At 40.8% G+C, this 22,678-nt stretch overlaps 2 protein-coding genes across 6 annotated transcripts in view; one reads left to right on the top strand and one right to left on the bottom strand.

The window, feature by feature from the left end:
• pgs1 (phosphatidylglycerophosphate synthase 1) overlaps window positions 1–21,973 on the top strand; it is a 41,185-nt gene extending 19,212 nt beyond the window's left edge. For 2 of the 5 annotated variants that reach the window (XM_088599833.1, XM_088599837.1), the window contains exons 7-10: window positions 891–1,397; window positions 10,356–10,504; window positions 12,706–12,877; window positions 19,392–21,973. In XM_088599833.1, coding sequence (XP_088455959.1) covers window positions 891–1,397; window positions 10,356–10,504; window positions 12,706–12,825 — 776 coding nt within the window. In that variant the 3' untranslated portion in view covers window positions 12,826–12,877; window positions 19,392–21,973. Of the gene's footprint in view, window positions 1–890; window positions 1,398–10,355; window positions 10,505–11,654; window positions 11,791–12,705; window positions 12,878–18,428 lie in introns of those variants that run through there. The other 3 variants (XM_088599835.1, XM_088599834.1, XM_088599836.1) reach the window with 3 other exon arrangements.
• Window positions 18,464–22,678, bottom strand: part of LOC148652732 (dynein axonemal heavy chain 17-like) — a 44,153-nt gene continuing 39,938 nt past the window's right edge. The window contains exons 78-80 of the mRNA XM_088599838.1: window positions 22,464–22,607; window positions 22,105–22,330; window positions 18,464–19,573 (exon numbers count right to left, since the gene is read on the bottom strand). Coding sequence (XP_088455964.1) covers window positions 19,326–19,573; window positions 22,105–22,330; window positions 22,464–22,607 — 618 coding nt within the window. The 3' untranslated portion in view covers window positions 18,464–19,325. The remainder of the gene's footprint in view (window positions 19,574–22,104; window positions 22,331–22,463; window positions 22,608–22,678) is intronic.

Here is a 22,678-nt window from a genome sequence, read left to right as displayed (position 1 = left end):
AGCAGGGCTGTGCTGTTTGGCAGGGGGGAAAGCATGCGTCTGTCACTGCGCTTCGCTCTGCTGTCTTAAAGGTGCTGTTACTGCAGCTTGCTTTTACCACACTTGCATACAGGCTACATTTTTGGTTCATCTGTTTATCATTAAATAAAATACCGTAAAGTAGCACCGCAACCAAAATTAAGTTGTGTTTTTTTTCCCTATTATTATTTATTTGTTTATCCAAAATGTAAGGCCCTAACAGTTTACAAATGTTCTCCACCTTTTTTAAATTCATAAATGCCTTTGAGCATCAAGACAGAGTTCTCCAAGCCAACCCCACTCGAGCTGGTCTCGCAGATCACCCCAAATCACCTGCTATTTAAAGATTAGGGACACTTGGTTTAGCAAGTTGTGTTCCAGTGAGGGTATCACTGGTTCTCGAGGGCTGAAGGATATTTTGATTTTGCTCCAGATGATCTCTCAGCAGGAGAGACCAGGAATTTTAGAAATTGATGATTTAAAGCCGACTGAAATGGAGCTCTCCAGGAGCCGGGTTGGAGACCAGTGCAATAGCAAATAGCAAAAAAAATATTGCAAACTTAGTATTTTTCCCCAAAATGTGAGTGTTCAATGCCTGTCCCCGGCCTCCACCTCCTTGCAAAGTCTTTAAAGATGGTTTTCCCCGAGCTGTGACTAAATTCAGTAACATTTCAGAAAAATCAATGCTGCTTTATTTATTCACAAACATTTAATACTGGTCATTTGTCGTACGCATATCGAGTACTAAAGAAGACGGCTTGAAAGTTTATCGGGATGTTTATTTGAGAGCTTTCTGTTGCATTTCCTCCCGTGGTTGATAATAGTTCTCCTGCCCAGGCCAGCCCAGGCACTGATGCCCATGTCTTTTCCAGGTGACCGCACAGAGTTTGCTGCCGCGGCTCGCCAGCGGGTCATGGGAGTGGTGAACTCTGCGCGCGCCAGGCAGCCTCTGGAGGCCACCGCGGCGCAAGAGGGTGAGGGAGCGGGCAAGGGCACATCCGCCGGTCCAGGCCGGGAGGACACGTGGGTTTTCCCCCTGGTGCAGATGAAACCTCTGGGGATCAGCCTGGACGAGCAAGTGACCAAGAGGCTGCTGACGGAGGCGGGGGGCGACTGCCGCATCTACCTCACCTCGGGGTATTTCAACCTCACGCGGGCGTACGTGCAGCTGCTGCTGGGCGCGGCGGCGGACTACCGCATCCTGCTGGCGTCCCCGGAGGTCAACGGCTTCTTCGGCGCCAAGGGCGTGGCGGGCTCCATCCCCGCGGCCTACGTCCACATCGCCAGGCAGTTCTACAGCAGGGTCTGCCGCCTGGGCCAGCAGGAGCGCATCAGACTGCACGAGTACCACCAGCGCAACTGGACCTTCCACGCCAAGGGTGAGTCGGAGGCTGGTGTTAGATCTTAAATTGCGGCCCTTCGGCTGTCGGATCAGCCACAAAAACTGCTGCTGGGCGCCGCTGCTTCAGTCTCTCCGTTGCTTTTGTGAAACTACCCAGTGCGTCCCTAGATACCTCTCAGATATGCCTGGTACAGGAGCTGTGGGGATATATGCTTAAAAAGTCTCGCAAGCATGCCAAAAGCACACACAGTAAAGAGACAGGATGGAATTTGTTCCCCTTAGTGTAGATAGACTCATTTGCACTTTCCTGTAAGATGTGCCTCTTTTCTGTCAGTTCCTTTCAGCAAGGAGCTCATCGGCTACCCCGCTCTCACAACAGAGACCTTTCCTCAGTCTCGGCCTCGCAGCTCCTCGGCTACAAGCCCCATGGGCTGGTTCTTTCACAGCCCGCGTGGTGCCTCTTCTGAGTGTTATTCTTCTAGAAGCACACAAAATAAGTGCTTGCGCTGAGCTCTGACCTGGATTTCTGAACTAGAACTAACAGAAAGGTCAGCGTTCTTTCCAACTGAAACAGGGCCCAAAGAAAACAAGGCTTGAACCACTGGCTTGACAGGAAATTAGGTTCCTAAAATCTCAATAAACATAGCTGAGAGCGCAGTTTTACTGGAATTGCAAATGTACAGTGCAAGCCTGGAGCCAGTTCCCTCAGCTTCACAAGAAAACAAGCAGGACCCGCTGTTCTAGAAAACTCATGGCCGTTTTCTTTGTTTGCAGTGTGAAACACAAAAAAATGTGCTGTGCTGCACTGTCCTGCTCTGTGATGAATGTGTGCATAGAGTCTTTTGTTTTGGATGTTTTTTGTGAGATTCTGGGGAGTGAGTGTTTTGGAGTACATTTTTTTTAGATCTACAGGAAAAGAGACACAAATAAAATTATGCGTTATGTACTTGTATTTTGTACTGTACCATTATACTGAAGTCCGTAATACAATTACTGTTAAGTTAGCCTTAACAAATGGCTTAAAGGGGATAATCTTTCATTAAGAATTCTTCTCTAGCACTTGGACATACACTCTCTCTCAGCACACACAATGTGGGCGTTTTAACAATGCCAGTGGTTTATCTGTGATCTGCAATGTTCTTGGATTTCCAAAGTATGCCATCTACTTTCTGCTCGAAGTAAGCTGTAAATGTACTCCCTAAACGAAGATGCAAATGTATTATCGGTTTGAAGGCAGTTCTCTATGTGGTTCACTCTTGCCTTTGTTGCTGGTTGTTCTGATCTGGAATCTGATTTTTTTTAAGAACATAAATGGAGCTGTGACAGGTATGGGTAATGCACAAATTATTGACACTTAAGAATGTTTAGCAAAAGCATCTACTTTTGAACATTTGGATATTCAGATGTGCCGCTCCTCTGCCTCGGCTTCGGATCGGTGTGTTCCCAGTGTTTTCTGTTATGCTGATTATGCCCAGAGGACAAACCTAATGGTTGAAACTCTTTTGGTTAATTAATCTGAGCTAATGTTTGTTGAGTAAGGTTACCACTGTGCTTCACACAACAACAAAAAGAGTCGATATTTGTTTTACATCTAAGCAGCTGTCAGAATTTAAAAACAATGATTTGGTTGAATTACTGACATCTACAACATACAGATCTGTTGCTCAGATCCCATCTTGTAATAAAAATGCCGATTGATATAGATACAAGACAACCCAATAGCAAATTAACGATTTTTATCCAGGGGGCAGCATGTGAAGGGAAATTATTTGACTTTACAGAAATGCCTTGTGGAAATTATCCACGATCGGGAAAAGGGCTTCGCTGGAATTCAATTTAATGTTGTCATGCAGAACTGCGGGGGCTTATAAGAAGTCTTCTGGTTTATTTAATAAAGCCGTGCTGCCCTGGTATTTCTAGTAAGCACTGGGCGCTTTGATCTGAGTGGGAATGGAGTGAAAAATACATTTGGAGGAGCCGGGAACAATCAATCGCCATTAAAGGTATTGTGATGTTAACCTGGAGCCCCATCAGGTTAATCTGTGCAGAGAACAGAGACGCCAAAGGGGACAGGAGCTGGAAGAAAGCGTCGCTGTCCATCAGTACGAGCAGGAGCCCCTGACTGGTGGCAGTCCTCTGCAGGCGGAAGCCCAGGCGAGGCAGTGTCTGCTCCCGCCATGGGGTCTCAGCTTTGGTCGGCCTCCTGCCTCCTGCCTCCTGCCTCCTGCCTTTTCTTCCTGTGAGCCCCCTTCATGTAACTTTGAGCCCCTTTATATTGCCACACACTCTTAAAGATTCCTCTTGCATTTGTGGCTCTGCAGACTCCAACTGCAGGTTCAGTTCTCCATTTTTTTTTAATCGGGCGGCAAATTCAATGAAGAACATTGGTTGTGCGGTTGTGCTCCTCGCGTGTGTGTGTGCGTGTTGCCACTCCCGTCCGAAGCTGTGTTTTCTTCTGGTGCTTTGCGTGGTGCCGAGGTGAGCGTCGTTGAAGCTGCAAGCTACGGTCCGTAAAATCCCTGATTTTCCGTCTCCCCTCTTTCTGCCAGGAGGAGGTGCTACCAGCCCCCCCCCCCCCCCCCCCCCCCATCCCACTTGTACAACTGTACATGCCGCCGTGTGTGGTGGTCACCATGGCGCCAGGTCTGTTCCTGGAATGGGGCTCTGCGGGGTGGGGGCAGGGCCGGGGCTGGGGGTGCCGGTAGAGGGCTTGAAGAGGAGAGACAAGATGGATGGGATGTTGGGGGCCCAGGCTCCTCGTTCTGGGGCTTCCTTCCTCAGCTCCTCTGGTCATGGCATGCAGGCGATTCCTGGAACCAGCTGGCCGGCCCCTCGCTCGCCTCCCCCTCCTGTGCCAGGAACTCTGCTATTAAAACACTGAGCCCGGGAGCCAGATTAGAGGTTATCGCACATTATCACACTTTCTCTGTGCCTGTCCTTTTCTGAGCTCTCCTCACTGCTGGAGAAAGCAGGAAAAGAGAAGGTGAGGTGTGGTAAGGTGTGGTGCTTTTGTAACATCTTCTCCTCACAACGTACACAAATAGCCTTTCAGTTGTTCATAAAGCAAGGGGATTATTTGTCTTGGTCATAGTGCCTTTAATCACACAGATCTCTTGTCAGGGCGCAGCCTTATTTATAAAGCCCTCCATGGTTTCTGATCATAATGTTTTTTTTGTAGATAAGTCTTTAATCTGTTCATTGTTCGTTTCTTACAAAAGTGGTGTCCGTGCAGAATTAGATTATACATTAGTGATGTTAGCGTGACAGGGTGTATTTCAAGTTGGATCAGTGCCTTAATCCAATGATCTTTTACAAGGGGGTTACTTTTGTTAAATGCAAAAATTCAGTATTTTGGCAAGGTAAAGAAAAGAATGGCTGTTTTATTTCTGTTTTTCCCACATTTTCAGCCATTCCAATGAGATCATTTACAAAAAAAAAAAGTCTGATTGAACAAGTAATGGATTAAACTGTTCCTTATCTAGCTCCTGGTTGTTTCCTGTTTGTTTTCTAGCCTCATTGATTTGAAAAGTTCTGTAGACATTGCAATGTGGAAAACAAAAAAGTGAGAAACCTACAAAGTAACTTAAAATGGAATGATTCTTGCTCATTAGTTGACGTGCGTGTCAACCAGCGCTGCGTGTCTTTTCTGAGCCTCTGCAAAGCGAAGACCGACTCTTTTTGTCGTGGTCGAAGCCACTTGTTTTTTTTAATCAGTCTTTTATTGTTTTCTATGGCTTTCAAGGACGGCACATGAAATGTGTCAAAGACCTTTGATTAATAGAAGCATTTTAATGTTTCTTTCTACTGAAACGTTTACAGATCTCTTTGCAGTGGGTTTAATCTTTCGAAGCTGGCATGACACACGCGTGAAGGCACATCTCCCTGCTTGGCGAGACTTTACTCCTGTACTCCTGTCTGTGCTTTGTCCGTGAATTAAGACTCTTGACCACTTGGGGTGAATTTGAATTTGAAACTGGGATGACCCTTAATAAGTCTGGCCTGATAAACTGTCATTTTGTTCTACATATTTCGTTCGCAAACATTAGCAGTTTAGTTTTTTATATACTATAATAAAACAAACATATGATGATGACTAGAGATTAACCCTCCTCCCGCTGTCGGTCTAGTTTACGGTTTACAATGCGGAGAGATTATTCACTAAGTATACTTAGTTATGATAATTTTTTGTTTGTTTTTATTCCTGGCTGTTCAAAGCACCTATTGTCTGTGGTTGGACATTTTGCCATGTCCTTCAAGGCAAATGACACAGCTTTGACTCTTCTGGGAAAGATGAAGGTTATGAACACTTACTGTATTTGTCCCAGAAACCAGCCGAACCAGGAACATTTCTCGACGATTTCATTTTTACAGTTGCGTCTCATTACTGTAGATGAGGCATCCTGTGCTGTTACATCTGTTCATAATGTGCATTGTTTGCCACAATGACAGGGCACAAGTTTCAGGGATTTGGTAGACGTAGAAAATGATTTGTAGAATTAAATACCCTGAAAGTACATTAGAGATATTGGTCCCTTTTTCACATGAGGTAAATACTTTTTTTCAAGAGTGGTTTTAGTACCAGTGTGTGATTTTTTGGGGGGGAAGGGTGTTTTATTTTTATGTCCGTTTACACTCCCCTGGGTATGGTACTCTTATCATAATCCATTCCCCATGCCCTGTCCGAGCTCTCTGTGGTTCAGGTGGGCAGCTGCGTCCGCATGCGTAGGCTGCAAAGGAACAAGTAATAGGTTTATTCCATGCTGAAAAAAAGAAGACCTCTCACACCTGAAGAAGGCTCCACGGCCGAACCGTTGTGTTCTCTTTCTTCTTTTTTTCAGCATGGAATAAACCTATTACTTGTTCTTTTGAGCTCTCTTTATCCTTTGGTTTTTCTCTGAAAGCTTCTAGAAAAGTTGCCCTTTTTTTTTCCTGTTTGACATTTAAAAGGTTTTTAACTTCTGAAAGCGGAAAGATACGGTAAATCCCGTACTGGTTACCACTGAAGCAGGACATTCCTGCACGAGCTGTTCTGTCCTGCCCCCAGCCTCGCACAGACACCCACAGATCAAGGAAATTCTGTAGTTCTTTGTTTCCACAGAACTGAGTTTACCGTCGATTGACCCTCTTTGCTTTTCCCTTTGCCACGGTGCAGCCGATCCTCCAAAGAGGAAGCGAGCAGCTTTGTCTTTGAAAGAGGAAGTTGTCCTTCTGTGTGATTTTCCCTGGGTAATTTCTTGGATTCTAGCAGTCATTACAGAGCTTGTTTGGAAATCATCCGCTTGCTTAAAGCAAAAAAAACGAACGTCATTTGAGTCACAGATTCCTTACCTGGAAAAGCAGAAGAGCCACGACTTGAGTGTTGTGTGGCTGTTCATTTCTCTCTACTCGGTCTGGCTCTTGTGCTATATAGCACAGTGGGGCTGAGCGTGGGATTTTGCTGTGCTGTGCAAATCAGTTAATCAATCTCAAACATTTACTGGACTGGGGCTGACCTCTAGGGTCACTCCTTTCATGTTTCAAGCAACAGGGAATTCCTGGAAATTGTTATTTTTATCGGGAAATAATAGGATTTGGCCGTCCCCCCCCCCCCCCATTTATCACCAATGTCTTTTCACAATGCCTGCTGGAAATTATATATCCAATCCATACCTATATAGTCTTGAAACATTAAACATTAAAATTGGTATATTTTCATTTAATTGGTAAATATATTGCATTGATTAAAATGACCATAGCGGGTTCTTTTTATTTCACACACCAATGTATTGAAAAGAGACTTGTCATTCAGTTTGTGTTGGATAATGCGATCTGGCTTTACAGTAAGCACTTTGTCAAAGATTGTTTTGCTTCTGTTACAGAAATTATCAGCTATGGATTTTTCTTGATAAACCTGTTAAATGTACTGCTTATTGTGTAGTATTCTTTGTTGCTTGTTATGTAACAGACATTAGCCAAGCTCATTCTGCTGTTCTGCAGAAGAGGTAGTAAATTCTGGCCCCCTATTTAGTGATGTGGATTTTCCTGGTTCTGGGTAATCAGGTTTGTTTTCCCTGTAAAAGGCTGTTTTGTCTGTGAACCCCTTACTTGGCTCATCTGGACTGGGGTGAAATGCCTCGTTCTTGCCTGGCCCACAAGAACCTTCTCATGCCCATGATTTCATGCCCGATTTTGCACTGAGGGACTAATTTGCAGAGCTAAAGGAAAAACAGGCAAAACTCTTCTTTAACAGAGGAAAAGCTGGCGAAGCTGAGGTTCAAGAAAGACGTATTGTGGAAATAAACTAAGCGACACTAGGGAGATGAATGAAAGCAAATAAACCGTGTCATTGCAGCTGTTAATGTTTGGGTCTTTCCTTCATCAGGATAACACATACTTTCAGAACCCAGCTGTAAAAAGGAGTGTGCATAGTTTATACAGCTGCACTTTGGCTAGTTTATATCATTCTGATGAAGCCAGTGGGCAAAAAGCATCTTCACAGTCATTAAGGAACTCATTTGCTTTTTTGTGAAAAACAAAAGAAAATTCGAACAGGGCAATACAATGTTTCGACAGCTCCCTGCCCCTCCTCCCCATTTCTTTAGGGTGCCCCATAAAATGTAGTGGTTTGGAAGGTGTCCAGGATCAGGGCGAGAGCATTGCATGGCACAGCCTGCAGTTATTTACTGTGGCTCTGGCAGACAGCATCCTCTTTCAGGTGAATTGTCTACATTGTTAAGTATTCACTACAGGAACAGTGGAAGCGTTGGCTTTTAATTGTTTTTCTCAGGAGGTGAGGTGATCTAAATTCAGCCTCAGGGTTTTCCTTTGCCTACATGTTTAATACATATTGAAGACAACGTGCTGAAAGGCTGATTTCTGAGGCCATGTATTACCTATATCTGGGTATGTAGCAGTGGTGTTTAGAAAAGGCCTAGGTGAGGAGTTCCCTTTTAACTTTTAGCACAGGGGTCTCCTGTCCTTATCCTGCAGAGCCTCAGTACAGATGTAGGTTGACACTACATCACCCAGTATCTGAAGTCTTAGATATGCCATATTAATTAGTCACAATGAAAATTGTCACTTTGTGTAAATTAAGTAATTTAAAGATGTGGGAAACTCTTGAGTACCCTTAAACACGAGAGTCCTGTTAAACGGCATCACCTGTAAATGAGTGATTAATTAAATGAGTGACCTGTTCCAACTTTAGAAAATAGACACTTGCTGGATTGGGACTCTCTAAGGGTTGGAGACTCCTGTTCTTGCATATATACACATGTATACAGCCAGGAAGGAGTGAGAAGTCAGGGCTTCGCTCAGAAGGTGTTTCAGTTTTGGATAATGAATACATGTGCAATAGTAGCAAAGATGTCTCAGGCAGTTCACCCTGATGTTAAGCAAACTCGCAGTATACCACATTTAAAAAAAGCTCCGGACACTCTGTCCCGGACTGCAGTCGTCCGTGGTTTCTCCCCAGTCTCCGCTCCCCGCGCACTCTCTTGTTCTGCACAGGGGGCAGTGAGGGCCGGCTGGCACTTTTGTCCAAGCAGCCCTCAATCAGGGCCATTGATCTTCCCGTACAGGAGAGTCAGCGCACGAGGTGTCATTGCATGTTGCAGAAGTCGCTGTTTCTCCACCAGGTGACCTGGCTAGTGCCCTGGCTGACTTACGCCTGCAGATTGTTCACTAAAACATGGGGAATCCTTAGTCACGCTTGGCTAGAGACAGCTGGGACTGTTGTTAGATTATATTTACTTTCTGTCTCCCTCATTGGGTATGAGGTGGTGCTTGTGTATAATATACCTAATTAATCCTACTGTATCATTTTATCTTTATAGTCTCTTGCCAGTTAAAATGTAAGTATAGGAAGAATGATAAAAATCCCCTTATGTGGTCAGGCATGTTGCTCTACATGAAACACACCTTGTCTTCCTGTTTTTTTACGTTTGCCTGCATTCAATGTGATTGCATCTGCGCATCCATTTCTGTATTTGTGTCTCTGTTTGTGTGGGCCTGTGGCAGTGCCTGTAAATCGGAATGTGTGCGGCCTTCCGCGGCCCTGTGTGTTGGTAAGCGATTCGTGTCGGTGTGGGCATGACACAGGTAGGGCGTGGGTGGCCTGTGGAAACGCATCGCGATGGCTCTTGTGTGAACTGCGAACTGTACCTCAGTAAGCTTGCTGTTGTCACGTTACCACTTTAACCTACTACCTGTGGTTTTCTGAAAAGAAAAGAAACCTTCTTTTTCCCATACGTTCAGAGAGAGAGAGACTCAAGAAGTCACTCATTTCTGTAGCGCTGAATATTCGTGCAGTGACCTTTAAAAAAAAAAGTGATATGAGGGTTTCCTTTCTTTAAAGCAATTATAGGAAGAGATGCCTGACGTCTCTCTTTGTTCTTTCACTGAGCAAACTCTGGGTAGGGGACTTGCATGAATTCACATCTGAGAATGCCTTATCACGATGGAGATAACAAAATGTCTGGCGCATGTAAGCGGTTTGCAGTGTTCATGAGATATCCGACTGAGCTGGAAAAGGGCAAATTGCGAGGGGAGCCCAGCTCCGTCGGTCTAGGTGCTCCCTGCGCTAAACACTGGCATGGCGGGCTCGGGGCTCGGGCCTCTTCGCCTGGCCGCGAGCTTGCGGAGGCGTCGGAGGCACCGAGAGACGCTGCTGCACCGCGGTGCCGGTGCTCCTGTGAGCGCCCTGTCTAACCGCGTGGCTCTGATGAGTCACAGGACTCCTCGTTCTCCCCACGGGCGCAAGGGAGCTGGCAGCAAGCAGACAAACAACCGGGCGATTCCGGATTGGTTTACGGGCATGTATGGGCTGCAGGTGTGAGCTGTAAAAAGTGTAGCTTCCATGATCCACAAATTTCAACCGTCTACTGGGTGATAGAAATGCCTCTTAGCATCATTAATCCCTCTGTGCTAAAGAGCACTGGCAGCCACAGGTGTAGCTCAGGTCTGTGCCCGTGTCGTCTCTCTGCTGATACAGGCCTCTCTGTCTGTCTCCCTGTAGGGCTGTGGTACTACCTGCAGGGGAGTGACAAACCATGCCTCACTCTGGTTGGCTCACCCAATTTTGGGTACCGCTCTGTCCACCGAGACCTGGAGGCCCAGATTGCCATTGTGACGGAGAACAAGGAGCTGCAGGCCCAGCTACAGCAGGTAGGACTGCAAGGGTCCTTCCCAGCTTGAGTCCTGATTTTTTTAAGCGCTGTGTTTTTAATTATGCCCTTTATTTTGTGTTGAATTCTGGTTTTCATCATTTTGCTTAATTCCAGTAGTCCTAATGTTGCCACAACAGCCCATTTGCCTCAAACCAGCTGCCCTGACAGAGGTCTGCTTAGGTGACACTTTGCCAGCTCAGATGTCTAAAACTGGCTGACAAAAGCCCCAGTGATCTCAAAATGGTCATGCGGTTGTTCAACAAGGATTAAGGATGGCCAAAAAGGAGAAGCTCGCCTCATCCGGGTTTCTTTTTTTTTTTCCCCAACTCCCTTGGCTAGACTAGGTTTTTCCACAGTTCTGCTAGACTCTCTTAGGTAATGTATGCTGAATTGAACGTTCTCCTATTAAACAAGAATGAAGTAAATGTTGCTTGTTTCTGGGAAATGGATCTGAACTAAATGCTGCCTGAGTGCTCCGGCATGAATCTGTTGAAATATGACATACTTTCCAGGACTTAGCTGAAGTTTACTTTTTTCTCATCAAGTTAACCACAAAGAACTCTTTAATCAAGCCTACGCCTGCATAGAACAAATTGCAAGAGAGCTTAATGAGAGTCTTCTTTCATTTCAAGAGCTTATGTACAGAGCACAGTGTAACGCCAACAAGACTGCATTGGTCTTTACAGTGAAAAATGTGCAGCCTGTCTGGCTTGGTTAAGACAAGTAACACCTTCACAAGGCGATCAGAGCGAAATAATTCACAGAAGCAGATGTCTGATGAAAAAAACAGAATGGGATATGTGATTACAGCTGCTGACACTGCAGAGAACGTTCAACATAACATTGCAGGAGCTGAACGTGCACACTGAAAAGCTCTGATCATTTCTTTTAATCTTCATTGACATGTAGCCGTAGGAAGGCAGACTAGCATTGCACGGGGTAGTCCCTGAGATGGACGGGTGACCCATCCTGGATAGGGGAGGGGTCACATATTCTCTTGTCTGCTTAATGCAAAGGAAACCAGGACAAGCTGTTGCCCGATGGGTCGCTGTGGACAGTACCTACTGTGCATTCATGTGTACCTGAAAGGGGATTGTGATTGTACCTTAAGCTATTAAATGGTAATCCCATAGTATCTCCCAATTTAGGAGATGAAGGAATTCAGCACTGAAAAGCAAGGTTGATCTACCTAATGGTCATTAGCTTGCGGGAGTCTGAGACCTGGGACCAAGGACAATTCTGGGACCAAGGACATCCATTTTCTTATACAGCAAAAACTGTTCAGTGAGTTGCTTAACCTGACTCGCAACACGACTGGGCTTACTCGCGTACATCCGAATGGCAGAGAGTTTACATTCTGCCACAAGTCTGCAATTTATTTTCAATGGTCTGTAGCTGATGCAAATGGCGATACTCAGTTTTAAAGTTTTAAGTTTTAAGAAGTGACAGGCAGCTAGAGCCCTGAAGAGCGCACCAGGCATTCCACAGTTCCTCATACTTTCACCCTGGTCCTTTATGGTACAGTGACTCCCAAACAGCTGAAAAGCTGTGTGTTGAGTGTGATTTATTGGGAATTAAAGAAAACAGGAAATAAATTTTATCGTTTTAAGCATCACATTGCCTGGAAATCTCTGTGAGTTGGAGCAATTCCCCAGCTCCTTGTGACTGTCTTTCTTTTGTGACGTACGTGTTTGGTAGTTACTAGTAATTAAAGGATCTCATCCTGCTGTTTCCTGACTGCACAGCTTTTTCCACACTCCTAGAGCCCTGTGGATTTTCAACTATCCTGGGCATTCTTCAGCTATACAAAGGCCACCTGCCTGTCAACACAGTAGGGCAGTCTGGGCTTCAGGTTTCTTAAAATTCAACACAGACCCTTTTGAATTTTGGTCTGCTAGAGGCCGCCCATCTTCATTATTACTAAACTTACATTGTCTAAGGTTTAAAAAAAAAAAAGACCGGGAAGCATTTCTAACTTTATACTTGCTTGTTAAAATGTGTGAAGTGCATATTTATATATATATATAATTTATAAATGTTGTGTTTCTATTAATTATATTTTATTAATTCTATAAAAAAGTGATAAGGAAATGTGACATATGTAGGTGCAAATTAAAAAGGGACTCGGGAGCCAGAAGTGAGTTGATCTTCATGCTAGCTGGTCCTCTTGATGATAATATGGGAATGGTCATCCCGCAGGAACAGGAGATGCTGTATCAACGCTCCACAGAGGTGTCCTCCTCCACCTTCGAGCAGCCTAACCGCTACGTCAAGCTGTGGGTCAAACTGGTCACTCCATTCATCAAGAACTTCTTTTAACAAGGAGACAGACCCCCTGCACCAACATGCTGCTCCGCACTACCAGGAACAGGTACAGAAGAGCTGTCGGCCAAAGTCACAGTCTGCCTTGTACAGGGTCCTGAAACATACCAGGCCACCCAAGCCACAACCCCCTTGCTCTGCAGAGCTTCTTAACTTTCCCGCTGCTAACAAAGTCCTGCACAGGGTATGAGGCATGCAGACATTTCACTGATTTGCAGAAATGTTGATGGGAATTGAAGGATATCATGGTTCACTGCCTTTTGACTGGATTCAGATCATAAAGACTATAGTGTGACTTGATGCATTTTTCGATACAATGCCATAGTTTCTCAGTAGTCTCTTATTTGATAAATGATGGATCCATATATGCAGTTAATAGTCCAGATTGTTTCAGCCTATGGAAAGTGTTTTTTTGGGGGAAGAATCTAAGTGTTTAAAGAACAACCAAAGAACATTTTCCACAAATGTGTCGTTTTCTGATTCACATTAAAGGCTTTTTATCACATCTTTACCACTAAATTCTAAAGAAACCATAACCTTTTCAACATCCTCTTTATAATTTTGTTAAAGAGGTTAAATATTTTTTCCTGCTTTTGAAGTGCAGTTTCTCTTTCTAGTGAAATTCAGTATAGGGGGTCTCCAATACAGCATCTTTCACTAAAGAGAAGTGGTGAAGGAATTACTGCATTGGTATGGATTTTAGAGATGGTCACTTTAGTTAGAATGTCATGCTGGAATTTTTTTTCAGGGGTCCTATGACTTACTTGATCAATACAATGTAACTGTACTTCTGCTTTCAGTAGTATTATACTTCACAGGGCTGGACTAGAAACATCACTACAAAGGTCCACTGTAACGTTCCAGATGAATACATGGAGACATGTTTATACTTCTGTGCATTGTCAGTTTTCTTTGTTTTTTTCTGTGCTTCGCATTGGCTCTGTTTTTGGCTGATCACAGACTAGCACGAACCTGCACTTGGAGATTCAGAAGAGCAGTCTGGTTAGCCGCTGACCGTGTGGAGGAGAAGGAAATGGCATGAAATGGTTATAAGTGTATTACATCTTTATACAGGCTCTTATGAAGTGATAATGTTTGAAACACTTAATTCAGAAATCTTATCACTTTAATGAATACTTTTATTACATTAAAGTAGAAGATTACATAAGTATTTGTTATTCAGTTTTATACCAATTACAGTTATGCAGTTACTTTCCATGGCATGAAATAAAATAAAAGAGCATACTCAAGCTTAGAGGCTTACTAGGCTGAAGCTTGTCCTGTTTTCTTTAGCACTAAGTGGACTGAGTGTACATGCCTCCCAACACATAAGTCCATCGCACAACTCCCAGAAATGCAGGTTCCCATTTATACAAGCCAGAGCACTGGATCTACTAAGAACCTGAAAGCAAGCCTTTATGTTAAGAGTCCAGAGACATACAGGTTTTATAAATAGAGATACTGATCGTCGGCTCTTGAACCATTTGTAAGCCTTAGATCGGAATATGGTTTTTCTAGCTTTTGAGGGCTGCAGAACATTGCTGTGCTGATGAGCTCTCTATAGCTGACTATTCTGTTTTAGAGTGTCTGGGGAAAATGCTGCAATTGTTAAAGCTTACAGCTCTTATACACCAGGTAATATTTTGCCAACATACTGAACAGCCAAACTATTCTCATTTCTTCACACTGATCTTATCGGCACATACTGATGCCAGCAGGGTTTTCACATTAACCAGTGCCAGCATGCTTTGTACACTTAGTATTTCCCCCTTTCATCAGATAAAAACAATCTTTACCGAGGTTATCTTCTGAAGTTTTTATAAAGTGTAGGTGGAGGAGTTTTAGAAAAAACTAAAAGCAGTTATAGTAAGGGACTCTGTTTATGATAAATACAGAAAAGATAAAAGGCTCATCTTTTTCTTTTCCAGAAACTGGATTTTTAAAAATCAATCATATAATTCTAAAATTAAAATTATGCAGCAAATGATGAAAGTCTACCTCTGTTTTAAATTTCTTATCTTTTTTATCATTTTTCTTCCTAGTCTCAAAGTGTTTACCTACTCCTTAGCATCAGTGATAACCTCAGGTATTGAGTAAAAATTTTAGTATTCATATGTCTTAACCCACATCTTTTAGTGTTGGGTTAAAACTTTTTAGGGCTTTTCATCTGTATTAGTAAATATTGCTGTCCTTTAAGAGTTTTGAATTGCAATCTTCAGATGATATTACCCTTAACTGCAAATGTTGCCTCAACTTGCACAAGGGTGTGGGCCCAGTCTGTGTAGTACTGTAATACTAACAACATCATATACCAAGATCATGTACTGTACATACTTGTATACAAATTCTAGCTTATCTAAATGATTCCAAGAAAAGAAGTAACTTGTACAGCCATTTGCGCATTGGGATACTTTGTATATATTGTATTTTGTGAAGCACAATCAAAGAGAATGCACAGCATGTGTGGTACAGCCAAAAATGGGATACCTTCAATGATTTAATTTATCACTTCCAAAAATATTTTATAGACAATTCATATAACTGCTAAGGTTTCTGTAATGACATCTGTGATTTTAAGTGATAATTGTTAAATATTTCACATAAAATCCATCTTTCATGAGGAGTATTTTTTCATATTACATATTAAATATTACAAGGTTTTGTTTGTAGGTTAATAGACCAAGCTGCTCATCTGCAGACATCATACTAAGGAACTGAACTAGAAGATTTGATAGTATATAGTAATCATTCAATATTGGACGTGGTGTGTACAGTAAGTCAGGTGATTTCGATGCAAAGATGTGTTCATGAATGGAAAAAGATAAGATAGAAACAGTTGCAATTTAGTTGAATTGCAAAAGTGGTTGCTGTGATCTTGCACGCTGATGGTAGAGTGCAGAACTGCTTGTGTGCTTACAGTATACTGTAGATGCCTGAATGGACTCATGTTTGGGCTCCATCACAAATACACCTACCAGTGAATGATGGATTTCAATTGTTTTTCTGTCTCAAGGGTAGCCTCATCGTGATAGCTGTCAGGCAGTGAGAATAGAACAGGACTTTTTTCCAGTAATATTCAGCCTTGAAATGAGAGATGAACCATATTGTTATGATTTATTTAAATACCAATACAATACTTGTTCTGTGAATGCACAGACCCACTGTAAAAGGGAGCTGACCATACCAAAGCTATTACTAAACAAGAGTAAGCCTAAGCCTTTATTTAAAATGCATAGCAATTGAATGAATTGATTGTATGCTTCTTAAGAGCAGTGAAATCTGAAACCCTCTGTTACAAAAAAATCTGAAAACATTTTGACCTTGTTGTGTAGGAATTAAACCTGTTCTTACGATGACTTTAAATTATTTCATCGTTGGTATCAACTTTCAGTTGATAATACCATGTTCTTTAATATTCTTGCAAGAAAAAAGACACTTTTGTTAAATGGCAGAGCAGTGGGCAGTCCACAAGCAGTCCCTTCAGCCCTGCTGGGAACTGCAGATTGCACTAAGACTTGTACTGATTCTTTGTTGTGGCTTGCTGAGCAGGGCTCCTGAGTTGTTCTATGCAAAACATTGCAACAGACTTCCGTGAAACTTTTGTACAGGGGCTCAAAGTACTTCAGTAGCCCACACTTATTTCCTGTTTAGTCCTAGAAGTTCTATTGTATAAAAAGACACTCCTTTTTTCTAAAGTAAAAGAAATAACCACAAACATTTGCAGTTGCATGGGGTAGACCTCAGTTGTTTTGGTTATTTTTGGAAATTAGTTTTTTTATATTTGAATGTATTGTTTAAAAAATAAACATTCCTCCATCTTCATTCCATTCTGCAAGCTGTTCTACATTTATGACAATAGTTATAATAAGAGAAAGTGCTTGACATTTTAATGTGGTTAGCAATAGTAACTAATGCATAATTACATGGTACAAACTAATATATGTTTCCTGTTCATATATTTGTTAAATATTTTGTGTCTATTAAATTTGATCATGCTTTATGGGACTGTGTTATAATGAAAATGATACATTGACTTGCATCTTATTTTTTGTAAAAGACTCGGGACCTGATATTCTATACATTAGTCTGCAAAAATAACGTCATCCAAGACTACCATTTCCCCCCCTTTTACATTTTCAAAAGAGGTAGCCTACATGTTGTTTTTTAGTAAAAAGCAGATGAGTGTCTTTTGCAACTGCCTTAAATACAATAAGAGAAATATAATGCAGATATAAACATCCTGTTTTTTTGTTAATACTGTACTTTGGAAAACATTTCACAAGGACTGATGGGAAGGAGCACGTTATGTATTGCTCAGGGTACGTGTGAGGACCCAGATTTTTTTCTATTCTGGATTGTGAAACACTGTTGCGCAAATGTATTCAGTAACATGTTTGTTGTTGTTCTAAAAATCAAGAGCTTAAAAAATATATTTTTAGAAGAAAATGAGAGAATATTAATGGGAGATTCCATTATTGTCGGGATTTTGGAAGACATTTTGAAAGGGATATAAAGTTTTACTAGTAACCTGTTTGGTTTCTGTGAAATGAAATGATCACAGAATTGTATGACATATTGTGACTATACCTTTACAATATCAACAGATTTAAGGATCTTATTTCAGTCTTTATTTGTAAGCTATTGTTTTTTCAACCTAATTTAAATTGTTAGGTACATAATCAGTAATGTATGACTTCTTATGTTTTTTAGTTTGCAAAAATGAAGGAAAATTGTAAACTCATGGGATTTCATTTAGATGCTCTTAATTTTAAGTACTCTCCAGTGAAGTTAGACAATAGCATTTCAATTTATTTGAGCCACGTGCATTTACAATTAGTTTGTAATCACAATAATATGAAACAAAGACTGGGCCTTGTATTATGAAGGATAAATTGAATTCAATGGGAAAGACTGACACCTTGTGGATCTTAAAATGAAATTCATTTTAAGATTATAGTAATTTGAAAGGAGGCTTTCTCTGAATTTCTTATTCTGGATTAAGGGTTTTTACACAAGTTTCAGTAGTATATATTTTCAATATTTTTCTGGAGCATTGATTTTAAACAATATAAACCTAATCCAATAAAAGTATTTCTATTGGTTCTATTAAAACTATGTAAAAGTGTTTCTATAAACTTGTTTTGTTTAGTTACTGAAAAAGTTAAACAAAGCAGTACTTTGCTTCTTACCTATACAAACTGATTAAATAATCAATGCTAAATGTACTATGTTTGTGCAACAAAATTACATTAATAATGTGCAGCAGCTATATCAGTCAGTGGTTTTCCCAACCTATGCAAAACTGTAAAATATAGTAGGTAATATTACAGAGTAAGTGAATTAGGACCAGATGAAAGCTGATCATGTATGCATGCTTTTAGATTTTCTTGATTGCCCTTAAAAACAGTGTTATTTCCCTTGCAGTAGTCTTTATGAAGGTAATTACATAACTTAATGTGGCTGATTAATGTAGGCATATTACACAGCACTCTTCTGGAACACAACATACAGTCATTGGGTAATCAAGCCTTGAATCATTAAGATGGTACTTTAACTAAGATAAATGGTTTCTGATATATCTGTCTTCTTACTACGAGTAGATTGACTCGGACATCAATAAGAACAGGAGAACCAATTACATTAGGTATTGTTTAATATTATTATTATATAATATACTAACAGTACTATGGCTGTTGCAGGTCCAGTGCGGATAAGAATTAAAAACATCCTCCTTGAAGGCGGATGTTTATAATTATTAAATTAGGGATGAAAATAGTTTAATAAAAAGTATATTTTTAGGAATAAACATTGTTCAAGCAGACAGTCCTAAGCAGAAATACTAACATTCTTTTACACAAGGACAAAGGCAAAGGAAGGGGAGGTGGTTATTTGACGACTTCTGGGAAATGGTGAAAGCACTACCAGTCACTTGTTAAGGGAACAGTAACAGAAAGTTATCTTGGGTTAATTCACCAGAACTATGTAGACATATGTTCACTGTCTGCCGAAAGAGTTTTTCTACAGTTTCACTTTATCCCACTATTTTGTAAAATAGTGGGATAAAATAAAATAGTTTTATTTTTAACTTAACCTTAACTGATTTGGTTTTACAATGTGTGTTCCTGTGCCTTTAATGTATTTTCTCATCTTTCTCAATGTAATCCCTCCAAACATTCATTTTCCTTAGTTTGTAAGTTCTACTGACTGTATTTTGTTCAAGGAAATGTGATCTTTGAGCTCTGCACACCCAACAGATGAATTGAGATGTCATAAGTGGTTGACCTTAAACACTTTTTGCTGAATTTTTCATGCTTTATAAAAAATAACATTTTTTGCATTTTTATTCTAGTCTTTATGTGTAACTGAACAGAAACAGAAGTTTTGGAATGGTTGATAGTGTACTTTAGAGTGCACCATACAGAGACAGAGACTTCCTTTGCAAACTGGTTAAACTTTCAAAAACTGTTCCTTCTGTGTTTGTTTTACACATTTGTGGATTAGATCTGTAATAGCAGGCAGACTGCTGCCAGTACCCACTTAGCTGGTTTCTCCTTTGTTTTCAGGTTGAATGTCCAGACAAAGGTTGGTCCGCGGATGCGTGTTTTGTACACTGGACATTCGTAGATGTTCTTGGTCTCTTGCCTGTCCACGGGAATGGCTTTAATGAAGATCACTGGCATGGCAGGGGTTAAATCCTTCAACCTTGCATCTGCAATCACCCCAGCCTGAGTGTCCCAGCGAGCTCCTGCAATGCACAATAACATTGGGAACTAGGACTTCATTTCTTGAACTCATATCCTTTTGTTCCTGATGGTATATTACATTAGAAAAGGTATCATTTATCTAGTCTTTCCTATTTTCATGGTTGTTTCATATTCAGTGTTTGCTCTTTGAAAAAATTATACAGGCCCAGCAGTATGGAACAATTTTCATTGATAAAATCGAAGTAACTTATCTATGAATAAATGACCAATACTACCTCCTACCATTCCTGTTGCAGATGTGCATCCCACTTGTAATCTAGTGGAATGAAATTTACTGGCAGCTTTAGGCTTTAGAGCCATAACATTCTTTCCTTATCTAAAAGGTGCAACTCTAAGCACATAACTCCAAGCACATTTACTATATCTCTGTTTGTATTATGCAAAAATTAATCCTCTGCAAGTGTTTGGAAAAATATGGAAGTTAATCACAAAAGATGTTTTTTCTCATTTCCTAGGAATGAGAAAAACAGATGTTAAGCAGTGCACTGAATCACCTTGCCAGAAGGAAAAAGGCTGTGAACTTCTAAAGGTGTTGTTTGTTCTGCTTCTGGCCCATTAACATCCAAATATCAATATCTTTATCACGTATGCAGATACAAATAAATATTCCATGTTCATCCCAAGATGAGCATGTACAGTAATCTAGCCTTCATGCAATAGATTGAAATCTAGATTATAATTTATCAAAACACTGACAAACAGAAATATTACAAAGTCATTTTCTTTACATTCTTTATAAACAGTAATTTATACATAAATTACAATTACTAAAGTTGTCTTTTGTGTGTAACTAATTGGATATTAAGAAATTTGCAAATTAGAAAATATTCTTAGACCATATTAATTCCTCTGTAACTGAAGATTCCAAAATCTTCCAGACTGCACAAATGTTTCCTTAGTTGCACTAGTTTCCAGTACAAACTGATTGTATTTAATGAGTGTAAGTGTTTTGAAGCATTGTTTTTACAGGCTCCAAAAACCGTGTTTTTGTGAGCCGGAAATAACATCATTAGCTATGTCATCTCTTCTCCACTAAACCACAGATAGAAAGAACAGGGTAACTCAAGTATGAGGTAAGAGATTATTTTTTGGAGGACAAAGTAAGTAACCGACGCACAGGGATACAACTGCTGGGAATTCTATCCTTATGGGAGGAAGGCAGAGAGCACATGCTCAACTCTGCTTGGTCATTTCAGACAATGGCTTCCAGCCCTGGTCCTGTGGCCTGCTGTCTCTTTCAGTTTTTGTTACAGCCATGTTATTAACTGCACACTAATTTATTTACTTTTTCTTCCCATGTTGTATTTTAAAATGTACTTGCAGTTCTTTTAATTGAAGGGATTTGTAATTTGGCTCTATCCTGTATTCTTCAGTTTCAGAAGTCTGTATTTGGATGTGGTACTCAGTCTTGGGCCTCTATAGAATGGGGGGAAAACTGATTTTGGGAGTATATGAGGCATTCTACTTCCTATGTTGGGCCGTTGTGTGCTCCTCACAATGTTATTGTTAATTCTTCCTCTTAAGACTGATCACACATTAAGAGATGTCTAACTAGAAATAAGGGAAAAACCTTTAAAGATGAGGAAAGATATCATTAAGTTTATAATGCTGATATTATCAACAGCATCACTTAACACCAGTATGTAATGTCTTAATGAAAGTTAGTGAAAACCAGCAGCGCAGTCTACCCCTCGCATAGGGACCCACTGATTCAGGAGACTTATGCAGTCTGGTATCAGGATTGTAAAGTGAAGCAATGAAAAAGTCTGAATAAACCCAAAATGTTTAATTACCAGTTAACAGTTACAATTACAATTACCAATACATAATAGCTGTACTTTTGTTAATCATGATTCATCTTGACACCAACAGCAACAGAAATGATCTTCTTTACCCTTGAAACTGGGGGAGAGTAGGGGACTATTACTTTGAGTCTAGGTGCCTTTTGCCAGTGTACGATAATTGTTTGTGGTTTTAACAAGTTTTTACAGGTTTTTAATTTTAACAAAATTCTATGTTTCTCATTCTACAACTTAAAAGTCCTTTTCTTTGTGATAAAACTGAAACAACACAATGCTTAAATTGGGGACTCCAGAAGAGAACTGAAACCTTGAAAATGTCTACTGTATTTCTGAGCACTTACCCGTATTGTCTCATAATATGTTGGCTTAATGTACTATGTACATTTTAAACTGTTTAATTCTAATGTACAAATATATTCTCATGAATGAAAACTGAGTGTGCATGAATTAGTGTTGCTATCTTTTCCAAGTTCCAGGAATCCATTACTAAAATGGTACCGAGGTTTTTCTGTCCCTATCAAATGTTATTGCAGACCTTTGATTAAATACATAACATGAAGATATGTTACGCAAAGTGAACTTTATCTTAAAACGATGGCTCAAATATGTTTGTTTGTATTGTTTACAAAAATCTTACTTTTTTTGGAAACAGTGTCATTATTAACGCATACTCCAGAGTTTCCAAATGTTCTGCACAAAGTGTGACCTACCCTCCATGAAGAGACCATGCACGTAAGCACCCTCTCTGGGCGGGCTGGTCATGTCCTCGCGGTTCTTCTTCGTGACCTCCACAGAGAGACACATCTTATCCAGGGGCCACTCGTTCTTCCTGGCCGTGGACTGCATGATGGCAGTGAGGAAGGACTGAGGGTTAAAGAAGCCTGCCAGCCACACAGCTGTGGGAAGGGCGAAATCTGTAGTCCAGGACTCCAGCTCCTAAAGAATGAATTCATCCGCCTTTTACCATGGTAATGCTATTTATACTCACTGCCACCCATGCAAACAGAAATTACCACACCTCCATTAAATTACTGTGAATAGTTGCATTTCTGAACAAGTAAAAGCTTACCCTGATTCTTAGCAACAGATCTGCATACCAAGCTCCTAGTCCGTGAAGTGATGGATAGGCAAGCTTTGTCCAAGACTCTGGAACACTATCTAAAAACAGGGCATTGGAGAGCTCCTCCATATCTGATGTTATTGTTAATTCTCCCTGTTACAAAACAAAGTTTTTAGTTTTTCCTCGCATAACTGAATTACTGAATAAAAGAAAGACTTTATCAT

The sequence above is a fragment of the Lepisosteus platostomus genome, chromosome 11 (assembly GCF_059453375.1).
Source record: "Lepisosteus platostomus isolate fLepPlt1 chromosome 11, fLepPlt1.hap1, whole genome shotgun sequence".
Taxonomy (NCBI): Eukaryota; Metazoa; Chordata; class Actinopteri; order Semionotiformes; family Lepisosteidae; genus Lepisosteus; species Lepisosteus platostomus.
Note: the sequence above shows the minus strand (reverse complement) of the source record. Positions and strands in the feature narration are given on the sequence as shown.